Source organism: Corvus brachyrhynchos, unplaced genomic scaffold, assembly GCF_000691975.1.
Source record: "Corvus brachyrhynchos isolate BGI_N302 unplaced genomic scaffold, ASM69197v1 scaffold409, whole genome shotgun sequence".
NCBI classification, from domain to species: domain Eukaryota; kingdom Metazoa; phylum Chordata; class Aves; order Passeriformes; family Corvidae; genus Corvus; species Corvus brachyrhynchos.
Window position 1 is genome coordinate 1791395 of NW_008246059.1, and position 14417 is coordinate 1805811.

The window sequence follows — 14417 nt, forward strand, 5'->3', positions numbered from 1 at the left end:
ACACAGTTCAAATTCACACACATCACAAGAAGGGTGACAGTGCTTCACAGTTTCCCTCAGCCTGCAGAACCTGTTAGTCACAGGATGGGTGACATACAACAAAAAGACTCACTCCACTTAGCATTCCTAGAAATGGCTGCTGTTGTCTCTTCCCCCAAAAAGAAGAACACAGCTCTGTACAATAGGTTTCTCCTCCCAAACACTGCAACAGGTTCCATTTCATTACAGCCACTGCAATAACGCAGTCCCAAAGGAATGGTGCTCACACAAGCCTGTAATCCCATTCCACTGTGGAACAGTTTTGTTTGTAAGCCACAAAGAAAGAAATATATCCCAAAAAAATGCTAACAGAAGCTATACAATTGTGACATTCCCAGAGGAAAAAAATAGGATTAATAGTCTCAACAGTGAGATGGAAAGAACATTTTATGAATGTGTGACCATCAGAAAACTCACTCTTTTAATATCAATAATGTACAATGGGGGAAAAAAAGAAGAAAGCAAAATTCTTTCCCCTTCCTTTTAATATGAGGCACTCATATAACAACAATGCAAACTAGGTTTTAGGCACAGGAGAAAATGAAATTAAATTCTTACTTTAGAGGCTCAGGAGGGAGTTTAGTTCCTGAAAGGTTAATCTGCATCAAAGCAAGTGAGCTGCTGAAAAACTGTTTGAAGGAGGGAGGGACTTCTTTTCCTTTTCTGTAAGTAAAAAATCATTAAGAAGTAGCATTTAGACACTCCTCATTCCAATAAATAGTGAACGCAAGCCATCAGAAATGTAGTGATCTTTTAGATGTTTAATTGCTCTACCTGTGGCAGTTCTGTAATCAGTGGCTCTCAATTAGCTCAGAATTATAATGCCATCAAAATGTTGGTTCAACAAACAATCCTCAGCACTGCACTGCTGCACAGAAGCCATTACTATCTACCTTCTGTTTGGTGAACTACAAAGAATGATCATTTAGGTCTGGTTAATAGTGAACATACTTACATCTCCCAAGCAGATGATCAAAGAGGACATGAACAAAACCCTGAAACTGCTTTAATACCACTAGAAATAATTATTCAATGCTAGAGTACCTTATCACCAATTAGGTATCATCTCTGATAAGGACCCAAGTCTTCAATTTGAAAAAAATGAAAGCTAGTATTTCCTACAATGAAAATACTCTAAAAAGTAAATGTTCAATCTCAGATTTTCAAAGGGAGTTCCTCCCAGAAGATAAAACAGGGAAAAAACCCATTTGTAACCATCATCAAATCATGAAAAATACAAACTTTAAAAATCATATTTAAAGAGGAGTCAAGTCAGTCAGACTTCAAAGCCTGATGCTATGCCTTTTAGAGACAAAAGATATATATAGACTTTCTGCGGCATCAGTATGACAAAAACACATATTAGACAAGGTAGCTTACTTTACAGACCTCTACCAAAGAGCAGAAAGGGAAAGAAAATATTTTGCTTAAAATAAATAGTACCTATTTCATAGAGCACTAAGACTTCCAAGGCTTTATAAAAAAGTCTTAGATTTATTCTTAAAAAGAAAGGTGCTACATTAGAGCAAGAAATTACAAACCAAAATATTGCAGGAGTTGAGAGTAATGACATTTAAATTGTACCTGTGAGAAAACAGAGTCCTAGAGAGGCTAAGGACAGCTAGATGCTGAAGACATCCACGAAGGAGGGCTCCACACACCTGGTTCAATTAAAATAAGGGCAATTCATTTTACTTTATATTAACCCAAAAAAGGACATAGGGATAGAAGGTGGGGAATGTTTCCTTGGTATTGAAATATCCACAAAAAGGTCTTTACCATATCTAGCGCACACTCCGTGTTGGATAAATCCAGGTGAACAAGGGCATTTGGCTGGGCCAAAAAATTGTACAGGCTCTGTAATTATTGGACAGAAAGAATTACAGAGGTTAATTTTTACATTATGACAGCAGTTACTGGATCACTACCTGTCATTCCATTTTTGGGTTTTACTATGAAATCATCTGAAACTTTGCCTAATCAATACAACCTGTTTTACTTTTCCAGGCTATCATTTTTTTTAAAGAATAGTGGGATAATGGTGCTCAGACTACACTTACCCAACATTTCTCTTAAAGCACAGGCCTTGAGTTATTGCATTTAACTTTTGCAGCAAATGATAATTAATTTAGCTGGAAATGCTTTGCAATGTCACTCAGATTGCTGTTACATTTCAGAAAGGGTAATTGGTTTGTAAGTTAAAGCCAGACCCTTTAAGCATGAGGGAAGCAACTAATTTGCACCTGAAATCCATGGTTAGTTCTTAATATCAGCTGCCCATTACAGGTTTAAGGGAGAATATAGAACGGGTAACAAGATTTTAACATTGATGGCTTCAGTACTGTATAGAATATGCCATGTAAATGTTAGTGTATGTAAAACTTCTTGCTATACACTGTTTCATTTTGGGCTCTTTTTAGTCTCAGAGAACAACACAGAAAGATAAAAGTGTGACCTAATTTACAGAAAAGTGGAAAGCTCGACTCCACATGAAATCCAGCCAAACAGTGCATGCTTAACATTTCTAAAATAATCCATCTTCCTAAAAATTAGGTCATTTAACCCCTATACCTACAAGAGAGGTCCCCACTTAAAAAATTTCCTAGGGTTTATTTTAATGGCTAAATATCAGGATTTCCTTGCTCCTGTTAGCAATCCACGGATTAAGAGACCTCACTATTAATAATCTTTATCTTTGAACCATCTCTCTGAAAAGCTAAGAAAAGCCCCACTTTCTGCATTTATCTCTTAAAATATTGTGGGTAGACCTTAGGTTTCTTTAAGCACTGCCTACAAAAGTTGTACATTTTATTTTCCTTTTTTTTTTTTTACATAACTTGCTATGTTATTCTCTCAGAGTAATTCACTGTGTGTCTTTACTTACATTTAACTATTTATTTGCTACCTTTAAAATCCTGTTGTCCCACTGACCCTTTCACCTCATATCTGAAAAGGCTAGTTCTTTGAATATGCTGATGAATCTGCAAGTAAGATATGTGAAACCGTCATGAACTCAGATCTGATTGCACTTTAAATGATGAAATTGGTTGACTGTAATTTTGCATCTTCTACATGTTCAATACTTAGAATTCAAAACCTGACAGTTACATGCACACAACTTTTGATGGGAGAGAGAAATACAGATGTAACAGTCAAAAAGTGAATATATAAAAATTGAGTAGTAAGTGGATTCTGTTACAGAGAAAATAGAGCTGCACCTCCATGGCAATTGACCAACTGAACAAAGGAGACTAAAAAAATAACTACATTCTTCAAAGAATCAGGAGTTTCAACAGCATGTGTCAAGGAGGTGCACAGATTTATTTATACAAACAAAAACACTGAAAAACAGAAATTAATTCTTTCCAAGTCAAAAGAAATAATTTGCTTCCAACCTTCCAATGAAAAATTTGTAATACTCTTATCACTACAAAGATGATGAGGGTTTTTTAATGGTGTTTTCATCACTTTCAAACAGAACTCAAGAGAATGAAAAAGTGGTTTTTTCCATTGAGAAAAAGTGGTACCCTTGCACTCTTCTCATTTATCAGTAGAAGCCAAAGACTAAAGGCATGAACTAAAGTTATGTGGATTTTTTTAGTTGTGTGGGGAAGTTTTCTGACTATATACTGAAGAATAGAGATAAAATTGTTATTTTCTCTCCCTACTAAAACTGTACAGAAATAAAGGCCAAACAGGATCTGAACAAAAAAGGTTTTTGTCTTTCTCTCAACCATTAATTAAAACACCCATTCATTATGCCCCCAGTGAAAGGAAAGTGCTTACTGAGAGATCATCTCCGCGGAGCGCGTTCCCTGAGAGGTCAAGATAGACGAGCGTGTTTGCGATCAGCGAGTTGGCACTCAGTGACTGGGAAAGGCTGTTCACCCCTGCCAAGCAAGAGATCACAACTCAGCTGAGCCAACTCTACACAAAACTGGCCCAGGGCCTGCAAGGGCACAATTTCAGTGAACACAGACACACACAAATGTTTAATGACTTCCTATTGCCATCACTGTACTGCAGCAGAGGGATACGGATCACCAGGCAGATATGAGACCCTTCTCTGACACAGCATGCCCAGTTCTGCCTGGACCAACTTCCCTGATGGAGCCACAGAGTGTTATACTTCCCAGATCTAGCATGTATCTAGATCCATTTTCAAAGGGACTTTAAAAACGCAGTTTACTCCATAGTGTTAAGCCAGTGTCTTCTAACAAACAATAATGTTTAGATAAAAGTATCTGTGCAAGTAGATGAAAGCATATGTAGAAGACCAAGTACATTAACAATTATAATTGCTGAAACTTCAAAAGCGACTGATGAGACCCAGAAATTAAAAATATTTCAATTAATGTATTTGCCTGTAATCTCATAAAAATAGTTAATTAAAGTACCAAGAGATGCATAAAGACTCTCAGTTGCTTATCAGAACAAACATATTTTTCACATTAAAATTAAAAAGCTCACATCGGGAACAAACCAGTCAGGGCCTTCTTCCACTGAAATTTTTCAGCTTTTCAAAATCCAAATTAGGACATGGCTATTTCTGATTCTTTCAAATCTAACTTTCATCTGAGGGCTCTGCAGCTTATCATTAGCTTCTCAGTTTATTGTAGATAGTTATTGCTGCCTTTCAAGCATTATATGCATGTGTTCCTTATATGCACAAGCATCACTGTGTCCTTTAGTTGATGCAGCAGTTTCTTTTTAAGTCCCTGGCAAAACCTATAAAGAAGGCAAGTGATCTACTACACAACATTCAACAATTTCTCAAAGCTGGTCAGTGAAATTGGACAGGCATTCAATTGATGAAACATGTCCAGTCTTCACTTAAAAACTATTATAAAACTGATTTGCCAGTGAGGATGTAGAAGAAACAGTTAGAAAGCTACTGGAGACAAAAATATCTACGTCAGTGTTTTAATTTTCTGAGCCTTCAAATATTAAGGAAGTCTCCCATGGTAGTAGTATGGTGTGCCAGTTTGGCCAAATTTAGAAATACATCCTCTGAGAGAAGGCAGGTCACAAACCACCCCTCCCCCACCAGGTTTGGGAAAAAATAAATTTTCCTTGAAGGAAAGTGAAGAGAAAAAACTATTTATTTAACAAACACACAGGAAAAAGCTAATAATGCTAAATAATGAAATCTCTCACTGTGGAAAGAAACCTGGGAAAGTGTTAAGAGTCCTCCCTTTGGTCTCCTCAGAGCTGGGGCTTGGCCCAGGGCCAGGCCCTCTGTGCCCGGTGGAAAGTCCTCCTGATGTGCTCTGATATTGAAGCAGTCCAGCAGAAAAGGGAGAAAATCCGAAATTCCAGGGAAGGAAAAAAAGGTTTAACTCTCAGTCTCTGTCCAGATAAAAAGAAGCTGAAAAGCTGGCTGAAAGCTGACTGGAAAACCACAAGCTGGGTGCTTCCTCACTCCCCTGCTGCAGCTGGAAAAAAGTCACTATCTCTGGGTGACCTTGAACAAGCTGCAAACTGCTTTGAAAAAGTATTGCTCAAGTTTTCCTCCCCCCTCTCAGGCTCGGTTTAAAGGCATAGAAAGGCACAAAGTTAATTTCTGGGCATAGAGCAACAATATAGGATACACATCATAAAGTCACCCCAAGACATATGGCTCCTGGTTTCAGCAGGCTTTTGAAACTGGAAAGTATCAAAGCACAGCAACACCTTTGTCAAGTCTCAAATCTTTTATGCTCAGTGTCATTTTTCCTTTAGCTTGAGATTGTGTCGTTGAATCTACACCCTATTGCTAAAGGTAAACTGCAAACTAATACTTTCTGAAACTTCAGAAGATCTAAAAGCTCTATTTAAACACTTAACCTTATAGCTCTGGATTCACTTTAGTGACCCTTCTCAACAACATTTACAAGCAACAAGAAGAAGGAGGAACAAATGCACTTTTGTCCTGGTTGCTCAATGGTACTTAGTTGGCAGCTGGGGTTCCAGCCAGGTTAAACTATCAGCAATTCAGTGTGTACAACCAAGAACCAATTCCGGGAATGCAGAAGCAGTGTCTGAGTTTGAGGGAGAAGAGCTATCAAACAATTCATAATGTTGCTGCTTGTTTCACGCTTAAAAAGGGCCAACTGCTGAAAATCAGCCACATCAGTGACGGCAAACAATGTGAATGAGGGATTTTTTAAATTAGCCTCTGGCCTGGGCTCAGAAAAGCAAGCTTTATCTTTGAATAAGTATACTAGAATTTTCCATTTAACCAGAATCTTCAAATCAATAAATTTATGTTTGAACTTCACCCTACCTCATGCTATACTCTAACAGTAATCTCACTTTCATTTGCAGACAATCTTTTATGCTCTTTTACTACTCTCAGGAGGCTCAGACTGTTAACAGCTCTCAGGAACTTTGAGATACAATATTTGAAGAAAGATCAGCTGGGAAGTTGCCACCTGAACTTCACTCATCAATCTTAGAAACTTATCTCAAATAGAAAGCACTTTTAAAATAAGGTCAAAACCTGCAAGGAATTGTTCTGAATTTCTGAAAAGCTTAAATTAAAAAAAAAATATTAAAAAAAAAAAAAAAGGAAAAGAAAAAGCCTGGAGGAAAAAATCCACTCACTTTAGAGTCTACTGAATCCAAGATCCAAGGACTCTTTTAGACTTTCCCCACAGAAAGTATTACAAGTTCAAAAATTGCCTCCCAAGTTAAAACCAAATCATTACTGTCTTCTTAAGTTAGAGGAAAAACTGACAGCTTTGCAGCAACCTGGGTTGCTTCAGGTCCCGAGGGTATAAGAATTCCCATTTTAACACATGGCATACACTATTCTTAGGGAATACTGAGGAGCTGCCATGGGACAACAATCCTGGTAACATGTTACTCTGAAGGTCCTCAGTATTAGACATACTGGAAAATATTTCAGCTTTTGCATAAAGATCATCTTTAAAAAGTATGTTAAAAACCTTCAGATTCTTTTAATAACCTCAGAATTCATTTTCACTGACAAGAATTGTGTGGGTGAACTTCATCAAGCTGGCATTTATTCTTTATGAAGATGGAAATGTAGCTACAGTGTTCTCTTGACTCAAACTTCACAATCACTTGCTGAAATAATTCAGGTCACATGAAGAAAAGTACAGAATGAATGAACATACCAGCACTGCATAAACATCTGTTAAATTCACAAGTATCTCATTTCAAGAGTACATGTTACATTAGTCAAGATTCTTAATCAACTGATTGTCACCGAAAATTGAGTTAGCAGTAGAAAACAACAACCCCAGAGTTTAATAAAGTATTTTTAGTGAAAATCATGATTTAATAAATTCACCTTAGGATTTACTGTTTACTTAAGCATAATAAGAGCCATATGGACTCACAACAAAACAGCAAAAAGTCCTTTACTCCACCCATATTTCCCCAGGTCAATCCTTGAATCTAAGGAGAACACAGAATCTGCACTTCACAGAGCAATAATTAAGAGGATAAAAGGGCATGGTTTCTATCTGTTATCAGCTAATGTCCTTCATACTGTTAACTCATTCATCTATTTCAGGTCATCAACATCTACAAAAAAGCAGCAATAATGTCAGTGTGGTTTTTCTATTTTTAACACTCATCTATACAGGAGACCCTTGGTTTGTGCAGTCTGTTTAAGAGGTCACTGCTTCTATTATTTGTAAAACAGAAATGCAAAAAATCCTGAAAGATTCTGACTTGTGTTTCACTGCTGTTATCGCTTTTAAAATATACAAACATTTCAATTACAAGATCAAATCAGAAATTTGTAAATTATAAAACAAAGAAGTCTTTAGTCAGAGCAAGTCCCTCACCAGCCATTGTCACAATGCTTGGTTTCATAAAATAACTGTGTGCAAAACATTTGGAAATTTCCCTACGCGTTTTTGCTTCGACATTTTTTTGAAGGACATATGGATCATATCTTTTATGTCAATCCTAATTTCAGTCTTCCTTTATAATACAGGTTCAAACTTAACCCTTACAGAAGCAAGTTAGAGTTTATCAAAGTGATGAAGGGTACCCAGAACCGAGTCCATGGTTCAGCAACCCAGGGCTGCAAAAAAGCAGTTGCACTGTTGAGAAAATACATGTAATAATTTACAAAACTGATTCGTTTATAATCTGGTAACAAAAAGTGGTTTTGGTATGTAAGTCTGAAAGCTTTAGAAGAGGAAAAGGGGCATATTTATAAACATACCTTTAGGTGACAAGGAGGTTTTAGATAAATTTAAATGCTTCAGTCCCTTTGGAAGTTTGGCGAACTGGATGCTCAAAGATGACACACCTGTTGGGGGAGCAAAGACAAAATGGATGTTTTCAGGCTAATTGTGTGACCTCAGGTTTTCCCAGCAAATCTCACCAGGGGCGAACTGCACCAGTGACACTAGAGGAGGAACTGCACACACCCTGCAGGTAGGCTCTGTCATTTTATGATTCTAAACCTTTGAAATTACTGATGTAATCAAGATCCCTGCCTTGATAACCACTGAACAAATAGGGAATCTTGTTGTTAACCATCAGTAATCCTCCATAATTAAGAACTATATAGTACATAAATACTTTTGAGAAGGAGTCAATGTGAAGCTATTACAACACATCAAACAGTCAGTACTTGGGAAATCTGGAAGCTTTATGTTTCAGGAAAAAAAACTAAATTAAAAAATCTAGTCACAAACTAAAACCTAACAATGGTGCTTCACACAAAGCTTCAAACTATTTTTATTTTCTTTTAAAAGGAACAGCTATGAAGGGAAGAAAGGCACCCACATTAGCCAACATCACCCTCTTTTTCTGAGGCAAACCCTAAGAGCCTGAAACCTCTACCAAGTCATAATGGCCACTTAATTCCCTTACAGTAGCCTGCAGGCTACCAGCAAAGACACAGGCTTGGAAATGCCACAACTGCTGGTAATCCTAAAAGTAAATCCTATTAAGATGCTGACACAGACTGGACTACCTCAGCACAAATTCAACAATAGAAGAAAACCATAAAAAGGCACTTTTCATTAAAGCCTTTACTCGGTGTGTCGAAGTTCCCCACTCCAAAAATTTAACACTCCATTTTAAGCAAAAGATTGAAATTTGATTAAGAGGGCATGTCCTAAACAACAATGGAACTAAATAATGAAATATTTATTAGAGAAATAAATCAACATAGAAACTCCAGGCTTAACCTGAGGTGTGAAATAGTCCTCTAGAGCAACTCACTTGGAGAGAAAAGGGCACAGAGAAAGAGGGTAAAACCTTTTGCTTGATTGAAAACACAGTAAATTAAAAAGCTGATACCCTTCTCCGCATACACAGACATGAAACAGTGTGTGAAACTGTAGGTCACATACCTATGTTTAGTCTGTTTTTATTCTGTTTTACTTATCACTGATAATGAAAGAGCCGGCTACCTTGCAGATACTGTGGTAGGGGATTTTTTTAATGCTCTCTGTAAAAGCACGTTGCATGCAACATCTATGCAGATCAAAACAATACACAGTTTTTTATTTATATTGCTAAAATATTGGACCCATGAGGCCTTGGAATTGTTTACTGTTAAGCACAATGATAACCAGATATCTTCACCAATTTTCAGAGAGAATGAATCAAATCATACTAATAGGATTTTCCTCCATAGCTCTGTAAGTACAATCAGTATCACTAAGGACACCACAAATGTAATTTTTGCTGTTAAGCATTTTGACTAAGACATGCAGCATAGAGTTTTACCTCTCCACCTTTGTATTTAGCTAACAATCTGCAGACCAGTTATCGTTCCTGCCAAGCTGAACAATTTTAACATCTTACTAGCACTGGGGTTAAGTTATAGCTAGACTAAGACACAGGAATCAGGGGCAGAAAAGGAAAAGTGCTTCTGGTTACTCAGGCCCTTGAACACCCTTTAAGTCACTCATTTTTGCTAACAGCATCACAGAGATGAGAATTCTAATGGCAGAAGTGGAGTTAGTGGCATCCAGGCACACAGTTTGGAATTTGAGTACTACTAGGCTTCAGTATGTTTGTTTTGCATTATTTTTAACAAAATATGAGATTAAATTCTAATCCTATTAGAGCCAAAAGCAAAACTTGCATCACTTCAGCATGGTTAGGTTTTCAAAGACAAGACTGATAATAAACTTTCCAGGTGTTAGTCTCACAAATGTTGACAGTACCATAAAGGACAGCCAATCTCAAATTAAGAGCCTGGCCTCAGTAAAAAAATCAGTGCATATAAACACTGCACTCTATTTGAACTGAAGAGAGGTCTTATGCTTTAGCTAAACTAAACCCACTTCCCATGCTGTTGGAATACAGACAGTTGCATTAATATGTAAGAATATAATGCTTTCACTTACTGGTACTCAACAATATATAATAGCTTAGTGTACAAACAAGGTACAATTTGTTCTTCTCCAGAAAACACAACTCTGGGATTTCCCTTATAACTGCAAAATAATCTAGTTCCAGTTCCTGCAGGTGATTTTTCAAAAGGTATTTTTCCAAATCCATATGTCTATATGAATCTCCACTTTTACTTGTGAAATCCTTCCTCCCTCTCCAGTTTACCAAACCTACCTTGCACCCCAGGAATACCAGATCACAGGACACTTAAAATTTTCTTGAACTGAAAAGTTGCAATATCTGCACATTTCAATTAGAGTTAATTTCTCTTTAAGTACTCTATAACCTTATTCTCTAATGAAAAGGTCAAATCTTAATTGCATAACTGACAGGAGAGGCTGAGATAATGAAAAAACCCTACTAACTTCTTCAAGCTGTACTTTCTGCATTTCATTTTTATTTTATATGTGGATACTGCAGAATGGTTTGAATCTATAGGTTTGTTGCAAAGAAAGCACCTCCATGGATATGTTTAAAAAACAAAAAAAAGATCCCCTGCACTGTAGAGTACCCAATGTTTGGTTAACTGTTTTGCTTCCAAGATAAATATGAGTTCCTTTGAAAAAAACCTTTTCAAATAACACAATCTAAATACACTTCTTCAGAAGCAGAATCAACAGTGTAGCAGCCTTTTTTCCAGCTTACAACAGAAATTTCTGTAAAATGCGGTAGGCCTATGGCACATTGTAATAATAACGTTCTTCAGCAAAGCATTGGCTTTCATGTGATATGAATTCTTAACAAGGACAAGCAATAATCAGCAGGCAAGAGGTAATCAAAAGAGTTAAAGCAATTCATGTGAACAATTTCAAATAAAAAACTACTCAGAACAGATTAAAAACAAAAACATTATCATACTTGGTTCTAGTCAAAAGAAAAGCGATACAGAAGTAGCAAGGGGAAAAAAAAACCTTCGCAGGTACTTTTCACTGAACCAGCAAGAAAGAAGAGACACCTACAAAATTCTGTGTTAACAACGTTCTGAGTCAATCAGAATTAACAGCTTTTCTATTTTGAATCATGACAGCAAAGAGAATAGAAAATTTCCCCCAAACAAACCAAATAAAACACGAAAAGGTACACAGTGTAAAATTCTTATTTTTCTTCTGGCCCAACAGGAGCACAAGATAGTCTGATCCCAGAACACTGTGTGACTGGAATGCATTAAGTGAAGCAAATGGAAATCTCATATGGGCAGTGCTGAAGGGTCAACTCCAGACTGAAAGAATGTAACCTTATTTTAAAAATAAATGCCTCTTGGGTGAAAAAAAGAGTAGACAAGGGAGAGGAATGACTTGATATGTACTGAAATCATGCCTAGTGGTGCCTAGTCTGAGAACAGCTGAGCTGTTCAGCTTGATTTTCCAGCTTGTGGAGTTATCAGCACTTTGCTCCAGAAGAATGCCAGTTATACCAGTCTTATTGAACATCACCAAGACCTCACAACAGGACAGGTTAGCACAGAGCTGAGAAAAAGGAATAATTTTCATACTGAAAATCAATATGGCATTACAGCTGAAATAAAAAACACAGAACCATAAGAAAAATATAATCCGAGAAACAAAGTTGCCTTGTGCTTCATACTTCAACCGACTACACTGCCTTTAAAAATGCACACCACTTTTTTTTTTACTCTCTAGTCCTAAACAATCACTGTGTTCTATCTTCCTTTAAAATCCAGGGTTGGTTTAAGACATTTAAGTATTTCTCACCACACCAATGGATATGCATAAGTCAAAAAGAATGGTAATTCTCAGTCATTTGTGAACAACAGAAATTTACAGTAGCATTATGCACAAAACAATAACCTATTATTCAGGCAAAGCTGAACAGAGCAGCAATAATCTTCCCAATACATTTATAGAAAGAGAAAAATGTAAATGTTACAGTACCTCTATCTTCAAGCGGATTGCTAGCAAGGTTGATCGTATGGAGTCCTGAGTTGGGATTATGGGCTAGGGCACTGGCTAGTTTCTGTGCAAAATCTCTGCAAAAAAAAGAGAGGGAGAAGGAATCCTGTTATCTCCTCTGTCAACAGCACATGCAAAGGCCTAAAAGCATCAAGGGATTACTAGCCACAAGTGGCCTATGCTACTGCAGAGCACCAACTGATTCCTCATGGCTCTAAACAATGCTTATCTGGCTAATTTGCTATCTTTCTTCATTATTTATTCATTCTGTGACCTAAGAGACTGAAGAGCATTCAAAGCCCAAAATGCTTTTGACAGAGATCTGAAGGTATAAAATAGGAGTTACACAGAATAACTGAAAACTTGCATGCCACAGGAGTGGGAGAAACACACCAACTTGCATACCACCACCTTCTTCACTCACAAGCCACCCTGCTCACTTGCAGCAGCTCTCTGCCAATAGTCACTCAAACACATGGGCTTTCCAGCATATCCAGAAGTATTTCTAACCTTATAAAACAGCAGCAATAGCTCTCTCAAAGAACAGCAGCATGCTGATGAACTGGTCTTTTGCTTCTTTTTACAGTGAGAAGCATCAAAGCACATAGCTGGCTGATCACAGTCCCAGCAATGGATCCAAGAGAGATGGCCGAGTATCAGTTTTGTAATGCTGACAACAGCCAGGCCAGGTAGCAGAGATAACTTTGAAGTAACCTCCACCAACTGGGGGAGGTAGATGTAGCAGCATGACCTCTGTTCCAAGGCCACTTGAGAGGCAAGGGACCCCTGTCCTTTCTGCAAGTGCTCTGCTGCAGCTGGGCTGCCAGCACCCACGGCACTAAGTTCAAAGCGAGCTTGGGTTTTCCTGCACACCACACTGCCAGGCTCTGCTGGAGACACATTCCTTGCATTAAGTCAGAAGGCTGGTGTCTTATCAGCTCTAAGACAAATCCTCAAACCTGTTCTCACACCAACTGGAAAGTTACCATGTAATAAGGGACTAGACCTACTGTGGGCTTTTGATAAAGTGAGGCTATAACTTCAGTGTTCTTGTTTCGCCTAAGTTAGACACCAAGATAGAAAGCAAAAACATGTCTTGAACTTCCTTCTTTCTCTCTCTGCCTTAAAGTACATTATCTCTCCTCCTGTAGGCCAGTGGTGAAGAGCTACCAAAATGCCAATTAACACTGCCCTCTTTCCTTGGAGCAGATCCTGCCAGCCATCAAACTCTGTGCTGAGAACCACAGAGGAGAATCACATCCTCTTCTAGTATTTGGAAAAGAGAGGACACTGAACAGCAATAGCTTCAATAGCTTTTGGTTATCTGCAGTTGCAAAGTTTACTGGAGTACAGAGATGCTCCAGGGAAGTTTAGTTTCCCTTTGAAACCCTATGTCCTTTAACAGACTTCTGGGGCTAGAACTGGTTCCAGCTCTGCAGATGCAGGATGAAGGGCTGCCTTTAGGAGAAAAATATTCTCTTCCTAAAATACAAGCAGCATGTGAATACAAACACTCAACAGAAAGAACTTCTGGACTTGAAACTTTGCCACCTGACAGGCCTCAGGGTCTCCTGCTTTGCTACCAGCTGCTGCTGCAGAAGACTACAGATCTCCTGTAGGTCCTCAGTTACATTTGCCAACACTCTGGAAATCTTCCAGCATTTCAAATGGTGCTAGATGCCTGCCCTTAAGCAACTGAATCAAGCTCCTTATGTCCAGCCAAGAAAAATGAGGTTTTGAGTTAAAAAGCAACAAACCCTTTCTTCTTGAGGAGTTTCCTCCTCTTCCTTTATTCCTAACAGATTCTTGTCACTACAGCACTTCGCCTATACCTCCAGGCTTGTTTACAAACTCTGCTCCAGCTTTCACCAGCAATATAGGCAGGATTACTAAACTTTCAGGAGAACTAGAGTGTGTGTGAGCTACTTAGCAAAGGCACAGCAAATCAGCTGCCACCAGAAAGCAGTGGATTATCTACATTAGGCTCAAAGGGCTCCAAGGCTCATTTTGGAAAAGATAATACAACAAACAACACACACTCCCTGTGCAGTCTCTGCCATAAATAGAGGCACCTTGGCAATGCTAATGGAG

General features: G+C 38.0%; 1 protein-coding gene across 1 annotated transcript in view; it reads right to left on the minus strand.

Annotated features, from left to right (window-relative positions):
- The window catches only part of CARMIL1 (capping protein regulator and myosin 1 linker 1), a 197305-nt gene that overhangs the window by 78161 nt on the left and 104727 nt on the right, over positions 1–14417 (minus strand). Inside the window, 6 exon segments of the mRNA XM_017746126.1 lie at positions 598–702; positions 1624–1700; positions 1819–1896; positions 3826–3929; positions 8225–8311; positions 12309–12403. Coding sequence (XP_017601615.1) covers positions 598–702; positions 1624–1700; positions 1819–1896; positions 3826–3929; positions 8225–8311; positions 12309–12403 — 546 coding nt within the window.